Raw genomic sequence first — 27,765 nt, 5'->3', positions numbered from 1 at the left:
TCATTCCTCAGCCTTCTGCTGTACACATTCTGCCACTGCATCACTCCAACTATTTTTGCCTAGTCTATTGTCTGGTGACTTCATCGTTGCTAAATTCAGTGGACACTTCTCTGTCCTCACCTTACTAGCTTTCTTTGCAGCTTGTGATACTATTTACTATTCTGCCCTCTTTCAAAATCTTTTTTGTTGTTGTTGACAGTCCTCTTTGGTGTCACTTTACTCTCATGGCTTTAATTACTGTATATATGCTGATTATAGTAAATCGGTGTCTTCAGCTTTCTCTTGAGCTTTAGACGTGTTTATTCAGCTTGACATTTTTACTTAAGTGTCTCATATGTACTGCAGACTCAACCTACACAAAAATAGAACTATCATCTTTTTGTTCCCTCACATCTTTTTCTCCTGCTGTTTTTTATTTCAGTCAGTAATATTTTTTTAAAGATTTTATTTATTCATTTGAGAGAGAGAATGAGAGAGAGAGAGCACATGAGAGGGGAGAGGGTGAGAGGGAGAAGCAGACTCCCTACTGAGCAGGGAGCCCGATGCGGGACTCGATCCTGGGACTCCAGGATCATGACCTGAGCCGAAGGCAGTCGCCCAGCCAACTGAGCCACCCAGGCGCCCTTCAGTCAGTAATATTGCCATTAACCTATTGCCAGGGCAGAAATCATTTTCTTTGACTCCTCCTCCTCCTGCCCAGTCACCAAGTGCTACTGGTTCTGCCTTACATTGCTCCACTCCAGTCTATCTACCCCATATGGCAACCACCATTCTGCAGCTACCACCATCATCTCTCAACTCAGTAAGTTAAAAAAAATTTAACTGTTTACTTTTAACTTCTTTTAACCAGGAGCTTCTCTGCCTCCTGCTCTTATTTACTCCCCCCTAAGCATTCAAAAGGCAGCCAAAGATGTTTTTTTCAAATATAATATAATTGATATTTTCTTTTTTTTTTAAGATTTTATTTATTTATTTGAGAGAGAGAGCACAAGCAGGGGGAAGGAGGACAAGGAGAAGCAGACTCCCAACTGAGCAGGGAGCCAGATGTGGGGCTCGATCCCAGGACCCTGGGATCATGACCTGAGCTGAAGGCAGACGCTTAACTGACTGAGCCACCCAGGCATCCCTAATTGGTATTTTCTTATTAAAGAAATCTTAAATGGAGTGCTTCCTGTTATTCTTAGAGTAAAAAGACCTTTATGTTGTGGTTCCTAATTAATGCCATCAGCCTCATCCCCCATTGTTTATGGTGTCTGTACACCCTCAAATGGTTTTCTCTCACTTCATTTGTCTTCACATTGTGTTTCCTCCTTAACTCATACCCCCCCCGCCCCCTACACACACGCCAGCAGTTCTTGAAGTCTGATCTGGGAACTGCTAGTTACCCCCCGCCACACACACACACACACACACACACACACACACACAATCCTTTCAGAGGGCCCATAAAGTCGACACTGTTTTCATAGTAGTGCTATGATATTACAGTTGACCCTTAAATAACATGGGAGTTTGGGGTGGGTGCCAGTAGCCCACCACTATCACTACAGTCTAAAATTCACATATAACTTTTACTTCCCCAAGAACTTAACTACTAATAACCTTATAGATAAACAGTAGATTAATATATATTTTTCTTTAAATTTTTTTATTCTTATGTTAATCACCATACATTACATCATTACTTTTTGATGTAGTGTTCCATGATTCATTGTTCATGAGACCCAGTGCTCTACAAAGAACGTACCCTCTCTATTTTTATTTTTTAAATTTTTTTATTGTTATCTTAATCACCATACATTACATCATTAGTTTTTGATGTAGTGTTCCATGATTCATTGTTTGTGCAAAAATCCAGTGGTCCACACAGAACGTGCCCTCTTTAATACCCATCACCAGGATAACCCATCTCCCCAGCCCCCTACCCTCGAGAACACTCAGTTTGTTTTTCAGAGTCCATCGTCTCTCATGGTTCGTCTCCCCCTCCGATTTACTCCCCATCATTCTTCTGCTCCTGCTATCATCTTCTTCTTTTTTTTTTTCTTAACATATATTGCATTATTTGTTTCAGAGGTACAGATCTGTGATTCAACAGTCTTTCACAATTCACAGCACTCACCATAGCACTCACCATACCCTCCCCAATGTCTGTCACCCAGCCACCCCATCCCTCCCACACCCCCACCACTCCAGCAACCCTCAGTTTGTTTCCTGAGATTAAGAATTCCTCATATCAGCGAGGTCATATGATACATGTCTTTCTCTGATTGACTTATTTCACTCAGCATAACACCCTCCAGTTCCGTCCACGTCGTTGCAAATGGCAAGATCTCATTCCTTTTGATGGCTGCATAGTATTCCATTGTGTGTGTGTGTGTGTGTGTGTGTGTGTGTGTGTGTGTGTGTGTGTGTGTGTGTGTGTGTGTGTATATACCACATCTTCTTTATCCATTCATCTGTCGATGGACATCTTGGCTCCTTCTACAGTTGGCTATTGTGGACATCGCTGCTATAAACATTGGGGTGCACGTAACCCTTTGGATCCCTACATTTCTATCTTTGTGGTAAATACCCAGTAGTGCAATTGCTGGATCGTATGGTAGCTCTATTTTCAACTGTTTGAGGAACCTCCATACTGTTTTCCAGAGGGGTTGCACCAGCTTGCATTCCCACCAAAAGTGTAGGAGGGTTCCCCTTTCTCCGCATCCCCGCCAACATCTGTCGTTTCCTGACTTGTTAATTTTAGCCATTCTGACGGGTGTGAGGTGGTATCTCATTGAGGTTTTGATTTGGATTTCCCTGATGCCGAGGGATGTTGAACACTTTTTCATGTGCCTGTTGGCCATTTGGATGTCTTCTTTGGAAAAATGTCTGTTCATGTCTTCTGCCCATTTCTTGATTGGATTATTTATTCTTTGGGTGTTGAGTTTGATAAGTTTTTTATAGATTTTGGATACTAGCCCTTTATCTGATATGTCATTTGCAAATATCTTCTCCCATTCTGTCGGTTGTCTTTTGGTTTTGTGGACTGTTTCTTTTCCTGTGCAAAAGCTTTTTATCTTGAAGAAATCCCAATAGTTCATTTTTGCCCTTGCTTCCCTTGCCTTTGGCGATGTTTCTAGGAAGAAGTTGCTGCGGCTGAGGTGGAAGAGGTTGCTGCCTGTGTTCTCCTTTAGGATTTTGATGGACTCCTGTCTCACATTTAGGTCTTTCAACCATTTGGAGTCTATTTTTGTGTGTGGTGTAAGGAAATGGTCCAGTTTCATTCTTCTGCATGTGGCTGTCCAATTTTCCCAACACCATTTGTTGAAGAGACTCTCTTTATTCCATTGGACATTCTTTCCTGCTTTGTCGAAGATTTGTTGACCATAGAGTTGAGGGTCCATTTCTGGGCTCTCGATTCTGTTCCATTGATCTATGTGTCTGTTTTTGTGCGAGTACCATACTGTCTTGATGATGACAGCTTTGTAATAGAGCTGGAAGTCCGGAATTGTGATGCCGCCAGCTTTGCTTTTCTTTTTCAATATTCCTCTGGCTATTCGGGGTCTCTTCTGGTTCCATACAAATTTTAGGATTATTTGTTCCATTTCTTTGAAAAAAGTGGTTGGTATTTTGATCGGGATTGCATTGAATGTGTAGATTGCTCTAGGTAGCATTGACATCTTCACAATATTTGTTCTTCCAATCCATGAGCATGGAAGGTTTTTCCATGTCTTTGTGTCTTCCTCAATTTCTTTCATGAGTATTTTATACTTTTCCGAGTACAGATCCTTTGCCTCTTTGGTTAAATTTATTCCTAGGTATCTTATGGTTTTGGGTGCCATTGTAAATGGGATCGACTCCTTAATTTGTCTCTCTTCTGTCTTGTTGGTGTATAGGAATGCCACTGACTTCTGTGCATTGATTTTATATCCTGCCACTTTACTGAATTCCTGTATGAGTTCTAGGAGTTTTGAAGTGGAGTCTTTTGGGTTTTCCACATAAAGTATCATATCATCTGCAAAGAGTGAGAGTTTGACTTCCTCTTTGCTGATTTGGATGCCTTTGATTTCTTTTTGCTGTCTGATTGCTGAGGTTAGGACTTCTAATACTATGTTGAATAGCAGTGGTGAGAGTGGACATCCCTGCCACGTTCCTGACCTTAGGGGGAAAGCTCTCAGCTTTTCCCCATTGAGAATGATATTTGTTGTAGGTTTTCCATAGATGGCTTTTATGATATTGAGGTATGTACCCTCTATCCCTATACTCTGAAGAGTTTTGATCAAGAAAGGATGCTGTACTTTGTCAAATGCTTTTTCTGCGTCTATTGAGAGGATGGTGTGATTCTCGTTCTTTCTTTTGTTAATGTATTGTATCACATTGATTGATTTGCGGACGTTGAGCCAACCTTGCAGCCAAGGGATAAATCCTACTTGGTCATGGTGAATAATCCTTTTAATGTACTGTTGGATCCTGTTGGCTAGTATTTTGGTGAGAATTTTTGCATCCATGTTCATCAAGGATATTGGTCTGTAATTCTCCTTTTTGATGGGGTTTTTGTCTGGTTTTGGGATCAAGGTAATGCTGGCCTCATAAAATGACTTTGGAAGTTTTCCTTCCATTTCTATTTTTTGGAACAGTTTCAGGAGAATAGGTATTAATTCTTCTTTAAATTTCTGATAGAATTCCCCTGGGAAGCCATCTGGCCCTGGGCTTTTGTTTGTTGGGAGATTTTTGATGACTGCTTCAATGTCCTTAGTGGTTATAGGTCTGTTCAGGTTTTCTATTTCTTCCTGGTTCAGTTTTGGTAGTTGATACATCTCTAGGAATGCACCCATTTCTTCTAGGTTATCTAATTTGCTGGCATAGGGTTGTTCATAATATGTTCTTATAATTGTATTTCTTTGTTGTTGGTTGTGATCTCTCCTCTTTCATTCATGATTTTGTTGATTTGAGTCATTTCTCTTTTCTTTTTGAAAAGTCTGGCCAGGGGTTTATCAATCTTGTTATTTCTTTCAAAGAAACAGCTCCTAGTTTCGTTGATCTCTTCTACTGTTCTTTTGGTTTCTATTTCATTGATTTCTGCTCTGATCTTTATTATTTCTCTTCTCCTGCTGGGTTTAGGCTTTATTTGCTGTTTTTTCTCTAGCTCCTTTAGGTGTAGGGTTAGGTTGTGTATTTGAGATCTTTCTTGTTTTTTGAGAAAGGCTTGTATTGCTATATACTTTCCTTAGGACTGCCTTTGCTGTATCCCAAAGATTTTGAACAGTTGTGTTTTCATTTTCATTGGTTTCCATGAATTTTTTTAATTCTTCTTTAATTTTCTGGTTGACCCATTCATTCTTTAATAGGATGCTCTTTAGCCTCCATGTATTTGAATTCTTTCCGACTTTCCTCTTGTGATTGAGTTCTAGTTTCAAAGCATTGTGTTCTGAAAATATGCAGGGAATAATCCCAATCTTTTGGTAGCAGTTGAGACTTGATTTGTGACCTGGGATGTGATCTCTTCTGGAGAATGTTCCATGGGCACTAGAGAAGAATGTGTATTCTGTTGCCTTAGGATGGAATGTTCTGAATGTATCTGTTAAGTCCATTTGGTCCAGTGTGTCATTTAAAGTCTTTATTTCCCTGTTGATCTTTTGCTTAGATGATCTGTCCATTTCACTGAGGGGGGTGTTAAAATCCCCTAATATTATTGTATTGTTGTTAATATGTTTCTTTGCTTTTGTTATTAATTGCCTCATATAATTGGCTGCTCCCATGTTAGGGGCATAGATATTTACAATTGTTAGATCTTCTTGTTGGATAGACCCTTAAGGTAGGATATAGTGTCCTTCCCCATCTCTTATTACAGTCTTTGTTTTAAAATCTAATTTGTCTGATCTAAGGATTGCCACCCCAGCTTTCTTTTGGTGTCCATTAGCATGGTAAATGGTTTTCCACCCCCTCACTTTCAATTTGGGGGTTTCTTTGGATCTAAAATGAGTCTCTTGCAGACAGCATATCGATGGGTCTTGTTTTTTAATCCAATCTGATAGCCTGTGTCTTTTGATTGGGGCATTTAGCCCATTTACATTCAGGGTAACTATTGAAAGATATGAATTTAGTGCCATTGTATTGCCTGTAAGGTGACTGTTAACTGTATATTGTCTGTGTTCCTTTCTGGTCTATGCTGCTTTTAGGCTCTCTCTTTGCTTAGAGGACCCCTTTCAATGTTTCTTGGAGGGCTGGTTTCGTGTTTGTAAATTCCTTTAGGTTTGTTTGTCCTGGAAGGTTTTTAATCTCTCCTTCAATTTTCAATGACAGCCTAGCTGGATATAGTATTCTTGGCTGCATATTTTTCTCGTTTAGTGCTCTGAAGATAATCATGCAAATCCTTTCTGGCCTGCCAGGTCTCTGTGGATAGGTCTGTTGCCAATCTAATGTTTCTACCTTTATAGGTTACATATCTCCTCTCCCGAGCTGTTTCCAAGATTTTCTCTTTGTCTCTGAGACTCATAAGTTTTACAATTAGATGTCGGGGTGTTGACCCATTTTCATTGATTTTGAGAGGGGTTCTCTGTGCCTCCTGGATTTTGATGCCTGTTTCTTTCCCCAAATTAGGGAAGTTCTCTGTTATAATTTGCTGCAATATACCTTCTGCCCCTCTCTCTCTTTCTTCTTCTTCTGGGATCCCAATTATTCTAATGTTTCATCTTATTGTATCGCTTATCTCTCGAATTCTGCCCTCCTCATCCAGTAGTTGTTTATCTCTCTTTTTCTCAGCTTCTTTATTTTCCATCATTTGGGCTTCTATATCGCTGATTCTCTCTTCTGCCTCATTTTCCCAGCAGTTAGTGCCCCATTTTTGATTGCACCTCATTAATAGCGTTTTTGATTTTGATATGGTTAGATTTTAGTTCTTTTATTTCTCCAGGAAGGGTGTCTCTAATAACTTCCATGCTTTTTTCAAGCCCAGCTAGTATCTTTAAAATCATTCTGAACTCTAGGTCCGACATCGTACTGATGTCCATATTGAGTAGGTCCCTGGCAGAAGGTACTACCTCTTTTCTTTTTGCTGAGGTGATTCCTTTCGTCTTGTCCTTTTGTCCACAGGAGAATAGATGAATGAGAGAAGAAAATGCTAACAGGTTAACAACATCCCCTAAAATATACTCTAAATAAATTAGAAAAGACCTGAAACCAGGGGAAAAGAAAGGGAAAGAAAGAAAAGAGAAGGAGAAAAAAAAAGAAAAGGAAAAAGATAAAAACAAACAAAAACAGAACAAAACAAAAAACAAAACAGAATATGATCAAATATGATCAGGCTAGTGCATAGATCAGTGTCACACCCTAGATTTTGGGTGTATTTTGGTCTGTTAGAAGATAGTGCCTCCTAAAATTGTAGAGAAAGAAAGACTTTAATATGTGCAAAATAAGGGTTGATACAATGAAGGGATGGAAGATGACTGTAAAGATGAAAATTATAAAAGATTTTATAAAAGGAATTGAGAAGTTGTTTGAAAAAAGAAAGAAGAAGATTAAAAAGAAAGGGGGGGAGAGAATGTGATGAGGCAGGAGACTAGAACAAAGCCATACACTAGAGATTTAGGGTATATTTTGATCTATTAGAAGAAACTATCTCAAAATTTTAAAGAGTGAACAACTTATATATATGCCAAAAATAAGAGTAACTACTATGAAGGGATAGAATATGACTCTAAAAATGAAAAATAAAAATGTTTTTTTTAAAAAAGGGATTGATAAGATGGTTGAAAAAGGGAAAAAGAAAAATTCAAAAGAAAAAAAGTTAAAAAAATTAACTTTGAAAAACTAATGAATCATGGTAAAAAAGCCATGAATTCTATGTGCAGTATTCCCCTAGTGTTGGTGTTCTCCCGTTCTCCTTGATGGGTAAACTTGGTCTTGGCTGGCTGTTCGTGCTGATCTTCTAGGGGAGGGGCCTGTTGCATTTGGTTCCCAAATGTCTTTGCTGGAGGTGGAATTGTCCCGCCTTTGTGAGTCCGGGCTAAGCAATCTGCTTGGGTTTGCTCTCAGGACCTTTTGTTCCCTGCAAGCTCTCGGTACAGCTTTGGAGGATGGGAGTGAAAATGGTGGCCTCCCAATCTCCGCCCGGAGGAGCCAAGAACTGGGGACCCCGCTCCTCAGTGCACCCCTAGAGAAAAGCAGTCAATCACTCCCGTCTCCCCGGTCTCCGGCCACACTCTGTGCTCACCCAGCCTGTGACCAAACGTTTCTATCTCTGGCACCCAATCCCATGTGGAGTCTCCAAACCCAGCAGATCCCTGCCGTGTGCTCCCGCGCCGCTCCTCCCAGGGGAGGAAGGGGAGTCTCCCCGGCTCTGCTGCTTGTTGGGTCCCTGCTGGAGAAGCAGTGGCCTGACTGGGCTGCGGATCACAGTTTATGGCCACCCGGAGCTGAGAGCCCGCACCTCGGCTCCATCTCTGCAGCCGGTTTCCCCACTCCGATACCTGGGAGCTCTGCCGCACTCAGGCACCCCCGGTCTTTCTGTGACCCCGAGGGTCCTGAGACCACACTGTCCCACGAGGTTTCCACCTCCCGCTTAGCCACTGGAGTGACGTCCCTCAGCGGAGCCGACTTCTAAAAGTTCCGATTTTGTGCTCCCTGGCTCTGTCACTTGCCAGAAGCGGCGGAGGCCCCCTCCCCTGCCGTCTATCCTCCCGAATATCGCCTCGGATTCACTTCTCCGCACGTCCTACCTTCCAGTAAGTGGTCGCTTCTCTGTTCAGAGAGTTGTTGCTACTCTCTTCTTCGATCTCCTGTTGAGTTCATAGGTGTTCAGAATGGTTTGATCCCCATTCGACTGAATTCCTGAGACCAGATGAAACCCAGGTCTCCTACTCCTCCGCCATCTTGCTCCGCCTCCCGATTAATATATATTTTTTAAAAGATTTTATTTATTTCAGAGAGAGAGAAAGCATGAGAGGGTCAGAGGGAGAAGCAGACTCCCCGCTAAGCAGGGAGCCCAGTGCAGGGCTTGATCCTGGGACTCCAGAATCATGACCTGAGCCAAAGGCAGTTGTTTAACCAACTGAGCCACCCAGGCACCCAATACATATTTACATGTGTTATATACTGTATTCTTACAATAAAGTAAGTTTGAAAAAAGAAAAGTGTTAAGAAAATCATAAAATATACTTATAGTGCTGTACTGTATTTATCAAAAAAAAATCTGTGTGTAAGAAATGGACAATGCAGTACAAACCCATGTTGTTCAAGGGTCATCGGCATTTCCTTTTCTCACTGTCTCATGAATCTACAGTGGGTTTTTTCAAAGGTGTCATAACCTGATGATACCATTGCTCTGGTGGCTAATAGATGTATGCTTTTGCATTTCATGTTTTTAAAAGTTCCATTTAAAAAATCTAATAGGGTAAATAGTAATAGATAAAACAAAAACTCTTGAGAATCTTCAGTAATATCCAAGAGAGTAAAGGGGTCCCGAGTAAAAAATTTCGAGTGCTGTTTAGGCCTCATTTGAATGGTGCTTCTTTTGAGAATTTTTTGCTTAGGTCCTCTACCAGAGTAACCATTGAGTAACCTCGGTGGTTTGCACTTGCACTGTCAGAGCACTTATCATACTGTATTGTGGTGTATTAGTTATTTATCTGGCTAGGCTAGTAGACACAGAAAGCTCCATAGAAGAAGGAACTCTGCTGTATCCCTGGTACTGAGCACAGGTCTGAATACATAGTAAGTGCTCAATAAACACATGTTGAGTGACTCTCTTCAGAGGTATTGGGGGATATGAGGACTATAACTTGTTTGAAATTATCACCATTTTGTACTTTAGTGATACATACATTTCTTAGTTTTTTGACCCTGATTTTTTTGACCCACCAATATCTGAAAAGGTTTTAGAAAGCAAGTTGTGTATGTGTGTGTGCTGAGTGTACAGTGTACACAGACACACACGCATATATAGAAAAGAAATGTATACATATTAGAACAGGAAGAACCTATTTCTGAATCTTTGTCTTCCCAAAACATGGAGCCTTGGACAAGTCTTTATTACTTTGAGTCTAACTTTCCTCATCAAATAATGGGATTGAACTAGATTATATAAAACCTTTTTCCTATATGATACTATGTGATTACATGTGAAAGATGGCAAAAATATATTAAGTATGTGATTTATGTATTTTATTAAAAATGCACATAAATTTAGTTTTATCCAAATATTAAAATAACTTTGTTTTTACAGGAAAGATGATAAAGACTATGCTTTAAAACAAATAGAAGGAACTGGGATCTCTATGTCGGCATGTAGAGAAATAGCAGTAAGTGAAGTTCTTTTTATAATCATTATTATCAATTGACTTATGAGTATCAACTATGTAGGTCTCTGACTTGTATTTGTCACATATACACATTAATTGAAAGTTGGTAAATATTTTTCATATTGACGATCTATAGAAAAATATATTTGTTTCCTAAGAGGAGTAAAGGTGGCATGTAGTTCTAGCAGAAATAACTGTATAATTCATTCATTTGGGAGTAAGTCAATCTTAGTTGTTTATATAAATGTATATTTTTCCAGTAAATGTCACTAAATATTAAGGGTCCAGTAATTCTTATTATTTCATTGGGTGCAATAAAAGTAAATTTGTATGAATATGTATGTTAGTTCATTAAAATTAATATTTCTATTTTAATAAGATGAGATTGATATCATTACTTATGTGAACTTAAAATGAGATTGTGTTATTGATTTTCATTTTATCTGTCTGTTCATTTGAATATGTAAAAATACGTGCTGTTTTCTTTTGGAAGCATAGCTTTCCATATGGTATTAGAATCTCATTTTGATTCCAAAAGAAAATATTCATGTTAATGCATTACTAAATAATTATTCACACATTTAAACTGAGTATTACTTCCATGAGATTTTACCTCAGTTTTTACTATTTTAACACTATGGATCCAAATTTGTCTTTTCTGGCTATAATTAAAATATTCTAGAATATATTTTATAATCTTTGCTTTTGCCATTTTTAGCCCTTGTATCTATCTACAGATAATAGGCTGTTGTTACCTGGGTATATTAATTTAAATAATTTTACCCGTTTAACAGATACTATACCACTGGGTTTTCAGTTATCAACCATTTGATGTGTGTCATGTTGATGGGAACTAGAGTAGGTCAAAGTAAAGAAACAGAACAAATGAGAGTCCCTGGCCTTAAATATTTACACACCGATGAGGAAAGACACTCATAAATCTTACAATAATAGTGTACTAAGCACAATGAAAGAAGTATGGAGAATGAGAAAATTATCTACATATAACCGAGAGAATCAAGGAGGGTTGCAGGTTTTGGAAGACACGTAAGAATTACCTCCATGAGGGAAGAGTAGAGGTGAGGTGGAGGGCATTCTTTCTTAACCAAAGGTATGCCGTGTTGGAAATTGTATTTCAAGTAATTGATAGGTTTTTAATATTCTTGAATCTAGAGGGAGGATATCTGTACCTTAACTGTCAGTTCTTCAACATCTACAGTTCTACATGTTCTAGTTAGGTTTAAAGAATTAAAATCCATTAAACTGTGGTTAGTGATGTTGGATGTCATGCTGGAGATTACCTTTGGAGGGGTCAGGGAGTGATGGAAGGGGGAGACAAGGGAACTTTCAGGATTCTAGTAATGTTCTGTTTCTTGATCTTGTTCTGGGTCTGGTTATATGGATTTACTGTGTAAGAACTCACTGAGCTGTGCACTTAGGGTTCATGTGCTTTTCTCTTTTTATTAAACTTCAACAAAATGTTTTAAAAACAACTCCATTCATTTTAGGAACAGACGTTCTTCATGTATATGTTGATAACTGTAAATGCAGTTAAGCATAGAAAGAAATGCAAAAACTTATATTTAATGTATTTTATTACGATTCTTCAACCTAAAGTGAGCAGAAATTTTTATTTTTGATGAAATTTACTAATTTTTCCTTTTTATGACTATTGATTTCTGTATCTGGCTGAAGAAATCTTTACGATTGTGAACAAATTCTCCTGTGTTTTCTTCTAGAAACTATATTTTTGGTTTTATTTTTTAGTTTATGTTATACTTAATTCATTTTTGTTTGTATAGGTGTGATGTAAGGTTTGAGTTTCTTTCCCGCCTCACCCCATATGAATGTACAGTTGTTGTAACATCATTTTTTTAAAAAGTTTCTTCCCCATTGAATTTGTTTGGCACCTTTGTAAAAACTTAAGTGACTGTGTAAGTATGGACTATTTCTGGACTCTATTCTGTTCCATCTCTTTGTCTATACTTATGACAATATCAGGTCACTCTAGCTTTACAGCAAGATTTGAAGTGAGATTGTAAACGGCCACCAGCCTTATTCTTCTGTTTCAGGATTGGGCTATTTTAGGTCCTTTGCATTATCATATAAATTTTTGAATCACCTAGTCAATTTTTATTTCTAAACTATGCCTGCTGGAATTATAGTTTGAAATCAACTCAGGAAATATTGACACATCCAAACCATAGATCTAAAAAGATATACTTTCTATTTTTAAAGATTTTCTTTAATTTTCTCTACAGTGTTTTATAGTTTTTAGTTGTAGAGATTTGGCACACCTTCCATTAGATTCATTTCTAAGGACTTCATGTTTTCTGGCACTATTGTAAATGGGATTATTTTTAAAATTTTAATTTAAAATTTTATTTCCCATTTGTTTGCTTCTATACTTAGAAAAAGAACTTTAAAAAGAAAAAATAGAACTTTTAAAATATCATACATTTTAGATATATATATAAATTCACTGGTAAGTTTTAATATATGCAAATTTTCTGCATAAATAAGTATGTCATCTGCAATTTAGAAAGTTTTCCTTCTTTCCATCTTTTTATTTTTATTTCTTTTCTTATTGCACTGGCTCGGGCCTTTCATATAGTGTTGAAGAGTAATGAGGATGGATATCTTTAACTTGTTCCGAATCTTGGGGAAAGTGTTTTCAGTGTTTCACCATTAGGTAAAATGCTAGCTATCTGGTTTTTTTTTATAGATGCCATCAGTCAGAATAAGGAAGTTCCTTCTATTTTTTTCATAAGTGGTATCGAATTTTATCAGACACTTTTTCACTACATGTACTGAAATGACCCTATACTTCTCTTTTATTCTGTTACATTGGTAGGCTACATTGATTTTTTTTTTAATTTTATTATGTTATGATAATCACCATATATTACAGCCTTAGTTTTTGATGTAGTGTTCCATGATTCATTGTTTGCGTATAACACCCAGTGCTCCATTCAATATGTGCGCTCTTTAATACCCATCACCAGGCTAACCCATCCCCCCACTGGCCTCCCCTCTAGAACCCTCAGTTTGTTTCTCAGCCCATATTCTCTCATGGTTCCTCTCCCCCTCCGATTCTCCCACCTTCATTTTTCTCTTCCTACTATCTTCTTCTTTTTTTTAACATATAATGTATTATTTGTTTCAGAGGTACAGGTCTTTGATTCAACAGTCTTACACAATTCACAGCGCTCACCATAGCACATACCCTCCCCAATGTCTATCACCCAGCCGCCCCATCCCTTCCACACCCCACCACTCCAGCAGTCCTCAGTTTGTTTCCTGAGATTAAGAATTCCTCATATCAAAAAAAAAAAAAAGAATTCCTCATATCAGTGAGATAATATGATACATGTCTCTCTCTGATTGACTTATTTCGCTCAGCATAAAACCCTCCAGTTCCGTCCACATCCTTGCAAATAACAAGATTTCATTCCTTTTGATGGGCATAATATTCCATTGTATATATATATATTACCACATCTTCTTTATCCATTCATCTGTCGATGGACATCTTGGCTCTTTCCACAGTTTGGCTATTGTGGACATTGCTGCTATAAACATTGGGGTGCACGTACCCCTTTGGATCACTGCATTTGTATCTTTGGGGTAAATACCCAGTAGTGCAATTGCTGGGTCATATGGTAGCGCTATTTTCAACTTTTTGAGGAACCTCATACTGTCTGCGTGTCTGTTTTTGTGCCAGTACCATACTGTCTTGATGATGACAGCTTTGTAATAGAGCTGGAAGTCCAGAACTGTGATGCCACTAGCTTTGCCTTTCTTATACAACATTCCTCTGGCTATTCGGGGTCTTTTCTGGTTCCATACAAACTTTAGGATTATTTGTTCCATTTCTTTGAAAAAAGTTGATGGTATTTTGATAGGGATTGCATTGAATGTAGATTGCTCTAGGTAGCATTAACATCGTCACAATATTTGTTCTTCCAGTCCATGAGCATGGAAGGTTTTTCCATTTCTTTGTGTCTTACTCAGTTTCTTTCGTAAGTATTTTATAGTTTTCCGAGTACAGATTCTTTGCCTCTTTGGTTAGATTTATTCCTAGGTATCTTATGGTTTTGGGTGCCATTGTAAATGGGATCAACTCCTTCATTTCTCTTTCTTCTGTCTTGTTGGTGTATAGCAATGCCACTGATTTCTGTGCATTGATTTTATATCCTGTCACTTTACTGGATTCCTGTATGAGTTCTAGCAGTTTTGAGATGGAGTCTTTTGGGTTTTCCACATAAAGTATCATATCATCTGCAAACAGAGTTTGACTTCTTCTTTGCTGATTTGAATACCTTTGATTTCTTTTTGTTGTCTGATTGCTGAGGCTAGGACTTCTAATACTATGTTGAATAGCAGTGGTGATAGTGGACATCCCTGCCGCGTTCCTGACCTTAGGGTGAAAGCTCTCAGCTTTTCCCCATTGAGAATGATATTTGCTGTAGGTTTTTCATAGATTGGCTTTTATGATATTGAGGTATGTACCCTCTATCCCTATACTCTGAAGAGTTTTGATCAAGAAAGGATGCTGTACTTTGTCAAATGCTTTTTCTGCATCTATTGAGAGGATCATGTGATTCTCGTTCTTTCTTTTGTTAATGTATTGTATCACATTGATTGATTTGTGGATGTTGAGCCAACCTTGCAGCTGAGGGATAAATCCCACTTGGTCATGGTGAATAATCCTTTTAATGTACTGTTGGATCCTATTGGCTGGTATTTTGGTGAGAATTTTTGCATCCATGTTCATCAAGGCTATTGGTCTGTAGTTCTTCTTTTTGATGGGGTCTTTGTCTGGCTTTGGGATCAAGGTAATGCTGGCCTCATAAAATGAGTTTGGAAGTTTTCCTTCCATTTCTATTTTTTGGAACAGTTTCAGGAGAATAGGTATTAATTCTTCTTTAAATGTTTGGTAGAATTCCCCTGGGAAGCCATCTGGCCCTGGGCTTTTGTTTGGAGATTTTTGGTTACTGCTTCAATTTCCTTAGTGGTTATAGGTCTATTCAGGTTTTCTATTTCTTCCTGGTTCAATTTTGGTAGTTTATACATCCCTAGGAATGCATCCATTTCTTCCAGATTATCTAATTTGCTGGCATATAGTTGTTCATAATATGTTCTTATAATTCTTTGTATTTCTTTGGTGTTGGTTGTGATCTCTCCTCTTTCATTCATGATTTTATTTATTTGGGTCCTTTCTCTTTTCTTTTTGATAAGTCTGGCCAGGGGTTTATTAATCTTATTAATTCCTTCAAAGAACTAGCTCCTAGTTTTGTTGATCTGTTCTACTGTTCTTTTGGTTTCTATTTCATTGATTTTTGCTTTGATCTTTTTTATTTTTCGTCTCCTGCTGGATTTACGCTTTATTTGCTGTTGTTCTCCAGCTCCTTTAGGTGTAGGGTTAGGTTGTGTATTTGAGACCTTTCTTGTTTCTTGAGAAAGGCTTGTATTGTTATATACTTTCCTCTCAGGACTGCCTTTGCTGCATGCCAAAGATTTTGAACAGTTGTGTTTTCATTTTCATTGGTTTCCATGAATTTTTTTAATTCTTCTTTAATTTTCTGGTTGACCCATTCATTCTTTAGTAGGATGCTCTGTAGCCTCCATGTATTTGAGTTCTTTCTGACTTTCCTCTTGTGATTGAATTCTACTTTCAAAGCACTGTGGTCTGCAAATATGCAGGGAATGATCCCAATTTTTTGGTACCAGTGAGACCTGATTTGTGACCTAGGATGTGATCTCTTCTGGAGAATGTTCCATGGGCACTAGAGAAGAATGTGTATTCTGTTGCTTTGGGATGGAATGTTCTGAATATATCTGTGAAGTCCATTTGGTCCAGTGTGTCATTTAAAGTCTTTATTTCCTTGTTGATCTTTTGCTTAGATGATCTGTCCATTTCGCTGAGGTGGGTGTTAAAGTCCCCTACTATTATTGTATTGTTGTTAATGTGTTTCTTTGCTTTTGTTATTAATTGGCTTATATAATTGGCTGCTCCCATGTTAGGGGTATAGATATTTACAGTTGTTAGATCTTGTTGGATACACCCTTTAAGTAGGATATAGTGTCCTTCCTCATCTCTTATTATAGTCTTTGATTTAAAATGTAATTTGTCTGATCTAAGGATTGCCACCCCAGCTTTCTTTTGGTGTCCATTAGCATGGTAAATCGTTTTCCACCCCCTTCACTTTCAATCTGGAGGTGTCTTTGGGTCTAAAATGAGTCTCTTGCAGACAGCATATCAATGGGTCTTCTTTTTTTATCCAGTCTGATACCCTGTGTCTTTGATTGGGGCATTTAGCCCATTTACATTCAGGGTAAGTATTGACAGATACGAATTTAGTGCCATTGTATTGCCTGTAAGGTGACTGTTACTGTATATTGTCTGTGTTCCTTTCTGGTCTATGCTGCTTTTAGGGTCTCTCTTTGCTTAGAGGACCCCTTTCAATGTTTCTTGGAGGGCTGGTTTTGTGTTTGCAAATTCCTTTAGTTTTTGTTTGTCCTGGAAGCTTTTTATCTCTCCTTCTATTTTCAATGACAGCCTAGCTGGATATAGTATTCTTAGCTGCATATTTTTCTCATTTAGTGCTCTGAATATATCATGCCAGTCCTTTCTGGCCTGCCTGGTCTCTGTGGATAGGTCTGTTGCCAATCTAATGTTTCTACCATTGTAGGTTACAGATCTCTTGTTCCGAGCTGCTTTCAGGATTTTCTCTTTGTCTCTGAGACTCGTATGTTTTAGTATTAGATGTCAGGGTGTTTACCTATTTTTATTGATTTTGAAGGGGGTTCCCTGTGCCTCCTGGATTTTGATGCCTGTTTCCTTCCCCAAATTAGGGACGTTCTCTGGTATAATTTGCTGCAATATACCTTCTGCCCCCCCTCTCTCTTTCTTCTTCTTCTGGGATCCCAATTATTCTAATATTGTTTTGTCTTATGGTATCACTTAGCTCTCGAATTCTTCCCTCATGATCCAGTAGTTGTTTATCTCTCTTTTTCTCAGCTTCTTTATTTTCCATCATTTGGTCTTCTATATCACTAATTCTCTCTTCTTCCTCATTTATCCTAGCAGAGCCTCCATTTTTTATTGCATACACACACACACACACACACACACACACACACACACACACACACACACACCCCAAAAATAAGGTTAACTACTATGAAGGGGTGGAGTATGACTCTAAAAATGAAAAATAAAAAAGATTTTTAAAAAAGGGATTGAGAAGATGTTGGTTGAAAGAGGGAAAAAGAAAAATTAAAAAAGAAAAAGAAAATTTAAAAAATTAACTTTGAAAGACTAAAGAATCATGGGGAAAAAAGCCATGAATTCTATGTGATGTATTCCCCTAGTGCTAAAGTTCTGCGGTTCTCATTGATTGGTAAACTTGGTCTTGGCTGGATGTTCTTGCTGATCTTATGGGGGAGGGGCCTGTTGCAGTGGTTCTCAGATGTCTTTGCCAGAGGCAGAATTTCCCCGCCTTTGCAGGGGGCCGGGCTAAGTAATCTTCTCGGGTTTGCTCTTGGGAGCTTTTGTTCCCTGCAAGCTTTCTGTGCAGCTTTGGAGGACGAGAGTGAAAATGGTGGCCTCCCAATCTCTGCCCTGGAGGTGCCGAGAATTTGGGGTCCTGCTTCTCAGTCAGCCCCCAGAGAAAAGCATTTAATCACTCCCATCTCCCCAGTCTTTGGCCTCACTCTGTGCTCACCCGGCCTGTGACTGAGCATTTCTGTCTCCACCCGTCCCCGAGTGGAGTCTCCAAACCCAGCAGATCCCTCAGGTGCGCTCCTGCACTGCTCCTCCCCGGGGAGGAAGGAAGGAGAGTCTCCCCGGATCTGCTGCTTGTTGGGTCCCTGCTGTAAGAGCAGCGGCCCGACTGTGCCACGGATCACAGTTTATGGCTACCCTGAGCTGAGAGCCCATTCCTTCGCTCCGTCTTTGCAGCCGGCTTCCCCGCTTTTATACCTGGGAGCTCTGCCGCACTCAGGCACCCCCGGTCTTTCTGCGACCCCAAGGGTCCTGACACCACACTGTCCCAGTGAGGGTTCCACCTCCCGCTTAGCCACTGGAGTGAAGTCCCTCAGCGGAGCTGACTTCTAACAGTTCCGATTTTGTGCTCTGCTGCCCTATCACTTGCTGGTAGCTGGCTGACGGAGGCTCCCTCTCCCGCGGTCTGTCTTCCCATATATTGCCTGGGATTCACTTCTCCGCATGTCCTACCTTCCAGAAAGTGGTCGCTTTTCTGTTCAGAGAGTTGCTGCTATTCTTTTCTTCAGTCTCCTGTTGAGTTCGTAGGTGTTCAGAATGGTTTGATCCCTATCTAGCTGAATTCCTGGGACCAGACTAAATTTAGGTCTCCTACTCCTCTGCGATCTTACTCCGACCGGTTACATTGATTTTTAATGTTTATCCAGTTTTGCATTCTTGAAATAATGCCTGCTTGGTTATATATTGCTCGAGTTGATTTACTAATGTGTTATAAAGGAGTTTGAAGTGAATGAGTTTGAAGGATGTTGGTCTGTATCTGTCCTGTAATGTCTTTGTCTTTGGTATCAAGATTGTGCTACCCTCATGAAACACATTAGGCAGCCTTTTTTTATCCCCCATATTCTGATAGTCTTTGTAAGATTTATAGTTTTTCTTTCTTAAATGTTTGATAGAATTCACCAACCAATAGTATTTACTTAGTTGATAAAGAGCTCTCAGATTTTATTTTTCATCTTGTGTTTGATATATTGTATTTTTTATGTAATTTGTCTATTTCTTTTTTTTAATTTTATTTATTTATTTGACTTTTGGGGGTGGTGCACAAACACAAGCACGGGGAATGGCAGGCAGAGGGAGAGGGAGAAGCAGACTTCTCACTGAGCAGAGATCCCAGTGCGGGGCTCGATTCCTGGACCCTGCTATCATGACCTGAGCTGAAGGCAGACACTTACTTAACCAACTGAGCCACCCAGGCGCCCCTGTAATTTGTCTGTATCTAATTTGTCTATTTTGTTTAAGTTGTTGAATTTATTAACACAAACTTGTCCATAATATTCCGTTATCTTTTCACATCTGTAGTTTCTTTGGTGATGTCCTGTTTCATTGCGGTTTGAAATTTGTATTTTCTGTCTATATTATTGATCTCTGCTCTTATCTTTATTATACTTTTCCTTTTACTTTAGACTTGCATTTCTCTATCTTCTTAAGGTGGAGCCTTAGGTCATTGATTTTAAATTATTCTTTGCAATAAGCAATTAAAATAACTATAATTTTCCTCCAAGCTGTATTCTACTTGTATTCCATAAGTTTTGTTACATTGTATTTTCATTATCATTTAGTACAGAATATTTTCAGTTTTCTTTGTTCTTTTTTTCATGGATTATTAGAAATATAGTGTTTAATTTTTAGGGGTGCCTGGGTGGCTCAGTTGGTTATGTGTCTCACTCCTGATTTGGGCTTAGGTCATGATCTCAGGGTTGTGAGGTTGAACCCTGCATCAGGCTCCACACTCAGCCTGGAGCCTGCTTGTCCTTTTTCCTCTGCTCCTCTCCTCACAACTTGCTCTCACACTCCTTGCTTTCAAATAAATTAATTAAATCTTAAAATATATATTTATAGTTTAATTTTTATTCCATTCCACATGTGTGGAATGGAATAAAAAACTCAGAAATAAACCCATAATTATATGGTCAGTTAATCTTTGACAAAGGAATAGATATACAATGGAAAAAAGACAGTCTCTTCAGCAAATGGTTTTGGGGAAACTGGGCTAAACTGGACAGGCAAAAGAATGAAACTGGACCTCTCTCTTTCACCATATACAAAAATAAACTCAGAATGGATTAGAGACCTAAATGTGAGACCTGAAACCATAAAAATCCTTGAAGAGAGCACGGACAGTAATTTCCCTGACGTTGGCTATAGCATCGTTTTTCTAGATCTGTCTCCTGAGGCAAGGGATATGAAATCCAAAGTAATCTATTGGGACTACATCAAAATAAGTTTTTGCACAGTGAAGGAAACAGTCAACAAAATCAAAAGGCAACCTACTTAATGGAAAAAGATACTTGCAAATCACATATCTTATAAAGGGTTAGTGTCCAAAATATATAAAGAATTGATATAACTCAACACCCATAAAACACATAACCCAATTTAAAAATGGACAGAAGACATGAATAGACATTTCTCCAAAGAAGACATCCAGATAGCCAACAGACACAAAAATGATGCCCAACATCACTCATCATCTGGGAAATGCAAATCAAAACTACAGCGAGATATTACCATATACCTGTCAGAATGGCTAAAGTCAAAAACACAAGAAACAACAACTGTTGGTGAGGATGTGGAGAAAAAGGAACCCTGGTGCACTGTTGGTGAGAATACAAACTGGTGGAGCTACTGTGGAAAACAGTATGGAGATTCCTCAAAATGTTAGAAATGGAACTACTCTACAGTCCAGTAATCACACTACTGGGTATTTACCCCAGAAATTCAAAGGGATACATTTACCCCTCTGTTTATTGCAGGATCATTTATGATATCCAAATTGTGGAAGCAGCCCAAGTGTCCATCGATAGATGAATGAATAGACGAGGTGTGTGTGTGTGCGTGCACGCCTGTGTGCACGCGTGCACACGCACACAGAAATATTCAGCCATAAGAATGGAATCTTGCCATTTGCAACAACATGGATGGAGCTAGAGAGTATAATGCTAAGTGAAGTAAGTCAGAGAAAGACAAATACCTTATGATATTACTCATGTGGAATTTAAGAGACAAAACACGCAAAAAGGCAAAACGTCAAACCAAGAAACAGACTTTAACTATAGATGACAAACTGATGATTACTAGAGGGGAGGTGGGTGGGAGATGGATGAAATAGGGGTTGGGGATTAAAGAGTACACTTACCATGATGAGCACTGAGTAATGTATAGAATTGTCAAATCATTATATTATACATCTGAAACTAGTATAGCACTGTATGTTAACTACACTGGAATTATAATAAAAAAACTTAATAAAAAATTTTTTTAAATGTGAGTCTTTTGAGGTAGTTTATTGTTGATATTTTATTTCCATGTGGTAAGAGAAAAGAGATCCTATATTTGTGAGACATATAGTGAAATATTTACAGGTGAAATCATATCAGATCTAGGATTTATTTCAAAATAATCCAGGGTAAGGTGGGAAGAGTGGGTACGAATGTTGATAAAATGAGATAGGCTGAGAGTGGATAATGATATACGGGGGTCTGTTTTATTACTCTATTTATGTTTGAAAAATTTCTATAATAAAAAATCAAAAAGAAAAAAATCCCATCTCTTTTGGCACATCTTATCAGTCCTCTTTCCGTTCATTAAATCTTCCTCTGACAAGTCCTGTTTCCCCACCACTCATCACCTTTATTCTCTTACAGTCTGCCCCCAGTTTGTTTTCTTTCATAGCACTTATAACACATTGTAAGGCATTTCTTTTTGTTGGTTTTCTGTTTTCACTAGACTGTAACACATTTCTTCACCAGTGTGTGCTAAGCGTGAAACAGTCTTTGCTCAGTAAATACTTGTGAAAGGGAGGGAAGAAGGAAAGAACTCTGGAGTATTTCTACTAAAGTTAAGAACATTACATGTCTTCATCCTCATTTTATTGTAAGTGGTTTGTTTTGTATTAACAGAATTTCTTGTGAGCTAGAATCCCTTTAGCTTAGTGGTTTTCAAACTATGCTTCAATGGACCATCTACTGTATTCCAAGAGGCAGTCTTGTAGTTGGAATAAGGGAGCTAGGGGAGCAAAGGTAAAGCTCCAGACTCTACTTTTAAAGTTCACATCTGCTTTAATCTAGGCACCCCAGGGTTTGTTTTTGGTTTTGTTTTTATCAACTTATAATAATTTGATTGAAGAAAGCTTCCACAGCTTTAACAAAATAATTGAAATAATTTTGGAAGAGTATTCTGTATACAGTTGTAGAATTTCAACTTAGCTATCATCATACCCATGGCATAAATTCAGAAGTTATTACTTTTGCCATGCTTTAAAATTTTAATATTAGAAATCTGTGTCATTTTGAGAATATCAGAGGTTTTATTTCCTATTTTCTCACTGGTGTAAGTGATATTTATTGACAAGATACAGTTTTAAATGTTATTAATTTATTTTATATTTGTACTTTAAGTGTTCAGATTAAGTGTGCTATTGTATGGTACAATTGGAATGAATTAAGTTTATGACGAATGATGTATGAAGACATTTGTATATTTCATAGTGATCTTAGTACAGAAAATTATAAGATTTTATTCCCAGTAGAATTAGAAGAATTTAGGTGATTTCTGTGATGGAAACCATTGCTTAAATTTATTCAGACCTTTTCTTTAGTTTTTTTTTTAACATGAAAACTTCAAAAAGGCCAAAAAAAAAACCCTTAGAAAATGTTAAATAGGTATCTACATGCTATGGGGTGATGAAATGCTGAAGTGCTTTTCATCAGCTGGGAAAACTCTGGGATGTTGTCACAGCATCAGAGTACCAGTCTCAAAGTACTGTCTGTAGCACTTAAAGCCCTGGTCAGATTACCTGTGCTTTACCTAGCTTTGCCACTTATTAGCTTTTAGGACCCAAGGCAAGTTAGTTAATTTCCTTGTGTTTTCGTTTCCTTATTTGTAAAATGGTAATAGTGTCTCATAGAATTTATTATGAGGAACTTGGCATACTTCTTTGGACCTGATAAACTCTAGGTAAATGTTAGCTACTCTCAATAAATAATCAGTTACTATTACTGCAGCCACAGCATTAGGATTGTGTGCTTACTTGCATTTGTCTCCCACTGGAGGACTTCAGCAAGTCTTAGCACATTTTATATGCCAGGACCTAGTGCATCTACCACAGTGGCTGGTGTGTAGAAGGCATTTGGTTAATGTTAGTCCTGCTAAACGTAGCCCAGCGCCCTGGTTTTTTGGAAGTACTTCAATAGAAATATTGACTTAGGGGCGTCGGGGTGGCTCAGTCGTCTAAGTGTCTGCCTTCGGCTCAGGTCGTGATCCCAGGGTTCCGGGATCAAGCCACGCATCGGGCTCCTTATTCAGTGGAGAGCCTGCTTCTCCCTCTCCCACTCCCCCTGCTTGTGTTCCCTCTCTCACTGTCTCTCTCTGTCAAATAAATAAAATAAAAAGAAATACTGACTTAGACATAATTCCTCACTGAGACTCAGTTCCATCTCTAACCCCATAGTGACCCATCTCCTGATAAATCTCCCTTAAAACACCCAACATAGAGTGTTTACTCAGTAATAGTAGTTATTTGCTGTATTAGTTTGCCAAGGCTGCCATAACAAAATACTATGAACTGGGTGGCTTAAACAACAGAAACTTACTTTCTCAGAGGGTCTGCAGAGTTGGTTTCCTCTGTGGCTTCTCCTGGGTTTGCAGACGATCACCCTCTTGTGGCCTCTTCAGTGGCCATCTATCTGTACAAGCTGCCCTGGTGTCTCTGTATGTATCCTAACCTCTTCCTCTTAGAATGTCACCATTCAGATTGGATTAGGGCCTCCCTAATGACTGACCTTATTTTAACTTAGTTGCCTCTATAAAGGCCTTATCTTCAAATACAATCACAATCTGAGGTACTGGGGGTTAGGGCTTCAACATATGAATTTGAGGAGAACACGATTCAGTCCATAACACTTACTATTACTTAATTACCTACTTATGATTATAATTACTTATGATAATGATAGCTCTTACTGTTAATATATTATTAAATCATTACCCTGGAAGATTTGTTGTCTGACTAATTAGCTGGATGTTTTAAAAATAGAAGTGGATTAGTTTTTTTAAGAAGTGGATTTTTTAAAGAAGTGGATTAAGGTTTTTGTGATGAAAGCAGTGATCTTAGTCCACAGATCAGAAGCCAAAGGGTATGTTATATGATGCTTTTTAATTTGTGTATTTTATTTATTCACAAATTCGTTATTTACCAAAAACTTAATGAGTGCCTACCAGGTGCCCAGGCAGGGTGTTAGAAGGTAGCAGCGCCCTCGTGAGCAAGACACATGCCTGCCATTGGCCAGTTCACAACCTATTATATACTTAAAATATCTGTGCCTCTGGAATGTAACAAGAAATAGTTCCCCAGAGTATTAGGTCTTAGGAAGTGTTGGTATTTGGGGCACCTGGGTGGCTCAGTCGGTAAAGCATCTGCCTTCGGTTCAGGTCATGATCCCAGGGTTCTGGGATCGAGCCCCACATCGGGCTCCCTGCTCAATGGAGAGCCTGCTTCTCCCTCTCCCTCTGCCTGCCGCTGTGACTACTTTGCTCTTTCTCTGTCAAATAAATCTTAAGGAAAAAAAAAAGGTGTTATTAGACCTTAGAGTGCTGACTTTGTATTTTAAAAGTCAATTAAGTAATTTTAAAAACATTAAAATCCTGATTAGAACCACTACCTAGGACCGTGATCATGAGCAAATTATTTAATCCCCTCAAACCACTATTTCCTCATTTATAAAATAGAAGTAATATAAATATTATATAGGGTAATTGGTGATTAAGTGACATAATGCATGTCATAGCACCATACTTGGCACTTACGAAGAACTTAATAAAATGGTTGCTGCTGGGTCTTTTTTGTTTTTAGTTTTTTGGTTTTTTTCCAGTTCAGGAGCTAAGCCTCATCTTGGAGGTGAAATTGAGGAGATACTAAGAATAGCTTTATATGTAGGTTTCTAATAATTGGAGAGAACTTTTGCCAGAGCTTTGGAGTTTGTTATAATTTCTACCCTGCCAGTTTCCAGAAAGGATTAGAAATAGTGCCTGAGAAGTGTGTTCCAATCATGAGGTAATGGAGAAAACACTGACCCAGAACTAAGATGAACTTAGCACTAGGTTTAGCTCTGGAGCCAGCTAGATGATCCTGGGTAATCCCGAAGTCTAGGCTTTCCCTATCAGATTCTTTGCCTTGTTTATTAATTAGGAAATGGTTAATCTTAGATACTGGCCTTTAGGTTTCTGAGGCTTTGTGTGTAATCTCCAAAGTCTCATAAATTTGAAATTATATTCTAAAAGCAGAAATATATAACTTGAATTTAATCTTCCTCCTGAATAATTATCACTTTCCAGAGAATAATCATTAATATAAATGACTTAATAGATAGTCCTTTCATAGTCTTTCCTTGGCTGAATTCATTTTAGAGTCCCTAATATATTGTTAACATTGCATTTATATTAATTCTTGTTTTGGTAGCAGTATTCTTATAGAAGGTACTAAAGTCATAAGTTGACTTTCTCATATGGCTGTCATGTATTTGGAAAACATTGGCAAGGCGCTGTGTAAGTCAGTTTTAACTGATAAAGACATAGTATCAGGCTTCATGAGAAATTTTTTCCTGTCATTGTTACTGCTGCTGTTCCTTTTTTTTTTTTTCTTGGCAGAGTGGGAATACTTTTTAACTGATGGATTATTAGGGCCACTTTGGTTAATAAATGAGGATAAGATAAGGCAATAAAAGATTTTAAATAGAATGACCTAGGAAATGAAAAGGATTAAACCCATAAAAATGTTTTCTACTTAGATGCCTCTGTATAAGTTTTTTATTATTTTATGAAAAGTTTACAAAATCTTAATCAACTATATAATTTAAATGACTGAAAAAAATAGATACTATATCTCACAGAATTACAGACCTTAATTCTTATCTGATATTTGATATTGACAAATGTTATATTTTCTAATGTTGCAATTAGTTTTTTAAAAGCTATTGAATGGTACACTTAAAATTGTTAAAATGGTGATTTTAATGTATATTTTATCACAATTAAAAACCAAAGCAAAAGTAAAAACCAACTAAACAATAACAACAAAATAGATTTACTCAGTTATATCTTTTCAGTATCTTTTCCCCAGAGTTTTTCTGCATTTGTTACTGAAGCACCTATTTGGACACTTTCAAAATAGTGTGGGTACTTACTAGATTTTTAGGGTTGATTACCATTGGGTTTATATTTCTGTGAATTACAAATGTATGATTTATTTAACATTATTTTCATGGCAAAGATTTTTAATTGATCTTCCTTGTTTTTCAGTTACTTCGAGAGCTTAAGCATCCAAATGTCATCTCTCTTCAAAAGGTATTTCTGTCTCATGCTGATAGGAAAGTATGGCTTCTGTTTGACTACGCTGAACATGACCTCTGGGTAAGGTGAATTGCTGGTAGACATTGAGCCATTGGTTTCAATCAGGGATTAAGAGTGACGAAAAACAATTTTAGTTTATCTTACTATGAGATTTACATTTTAAAAATAAAAGTAACCTCATAGAATATGGTTGTTGAATTACCAAGACTAGGGTAATTTGGCTTTGTATTACTACATTTTGATCTTGCCAGTTTGAACTTTGTAACATGCTACAGAAAAGAGTAGAATCTGAAGAGTATAAACAATTACTCAGTATTGTTTCCTAGCTATAGATTTTTGATAAAATTTTAAAAAGTAACTGTAATAGCTATTTTGTTATAGAATTTAAAAGCAGCATGTTTCCTTTTACTCTATAAAGGAATATAAAATGAAAAAGTGGTATCCTCATATAGGAAGATAAGTATGTTATATTTGGAAGACTAGACTGAAATTTATGGTTCTGTCTGTTATATGACATTAAGTAAGTCTCTTAATGGCTCTGAAGTTGTAGTACCCCCCAACCCCATCTGTAAAATGTGGTACTTTTCCTGCTTTTTTACAGGATTTTTCTGAAGAGCAATTTTGTATTTGAAAAGCTTTATAAACTAAGTGTACTATACAAAAGTAGCATACTGTTAATCATTTATTGGATATTATTCATACTTAATACTCTATATTCTAATGTATTTCTTATTTCCATCAGCAGAAGTTCAATATTGTACTTACTTGAATTGGGCATGTTCTTGTATAGGAAGAATTCTTTGTGGAAGAGAGCTCCCAATTAAATCCTTGAAGATTCTCAAAGTGAAGTAATTACAGTCAATTAGATTAGTTTTATTAGGTTAGCTAATATAATGAGAAAAATGATGTTATATTGATAAAAATTATTATAAACTGAGAATTTAAATTTATCTTGGCTAAATAGCTGAATTACAAACAGCTAACTCAGTATTTTGTATTTACTCAGTAGACTGGTATTTACATAAGTCTTGGGTAACTATAAAATTTACTCCTTTATTAAACATAACAGTTATGTTCTTTGAAAGTCTGAAATGCCATCTTGGGGATAAGAGTTTATGATATATAATGAAAATAGCAAGATAGCCAAAATAACTTTGAAGTATACTCACAAAACTTATATCCTGATCAATCTTGTGTAAAACATGTTAACATAGACTACAGTTTAGAAAATAAGACAAGTAAACAAAAACCCAATATTACATTGAGTTAATTAACAAGTACTTCACTTCTGTGAACTATATTTTTTCTGGTATTTAATAAGTAATTTAATAAGATCTTTTAAGTATTTCA

At 37.5% G+C, this 27,765-nt stretch overlaps 1 protein-coding gene across 5 annotated transcripts in view; it reads left to right on the top strand.

The window, feature by feature from the left end:
* CDK8 (cyclin dependent kinase 8) overlaps window positions 1-27,765 on the top strand; it is a 140,423-nt gene that overhangs the window by 63,645 nt on the left and 49,013 nt on the right. For 3 of the 5 annotated variants that reach the window (XM_027590212.2, XM_027590211.2, XM_027590210.2), the window contains exons 2-3: window positions 10,205-10,280; window positions 26,365-26,475. In XM_027590212.2, the coding sequence (XP_027446013.1) occupies window positions 10,205-10,280; window positions 26,365-26,475 (187 nt within the window). Of the gene's footprint in view, window positions 1-10,204; window positions 10,281-26,364; window positions 26,481-27,765 lie in introns of all 5 variants that reach the window. The other 2 variants (XM_027590213.2, XM_027590214.2) reach the window with 2 other exon arrangements.

The sequence above is a fragment of the Zalophus californianus genome, chromosome 3 (genome assembly GCF_009762305.2).
Source record: "Zalophus californianus isolate mZalCal1 chromosome 3, mZalCal1.pri.v2, whole genome shotgun sequence".
NCBI classification, from domain to species: Eukaryota; Metazoa; Chordata; class Mammalia; order Carnivora; family Otariidae; genus Zalophus; species Zalophus californianus.
This window is presented reverse-complemented; position numbering and strand designations above follow the sequence as displayed.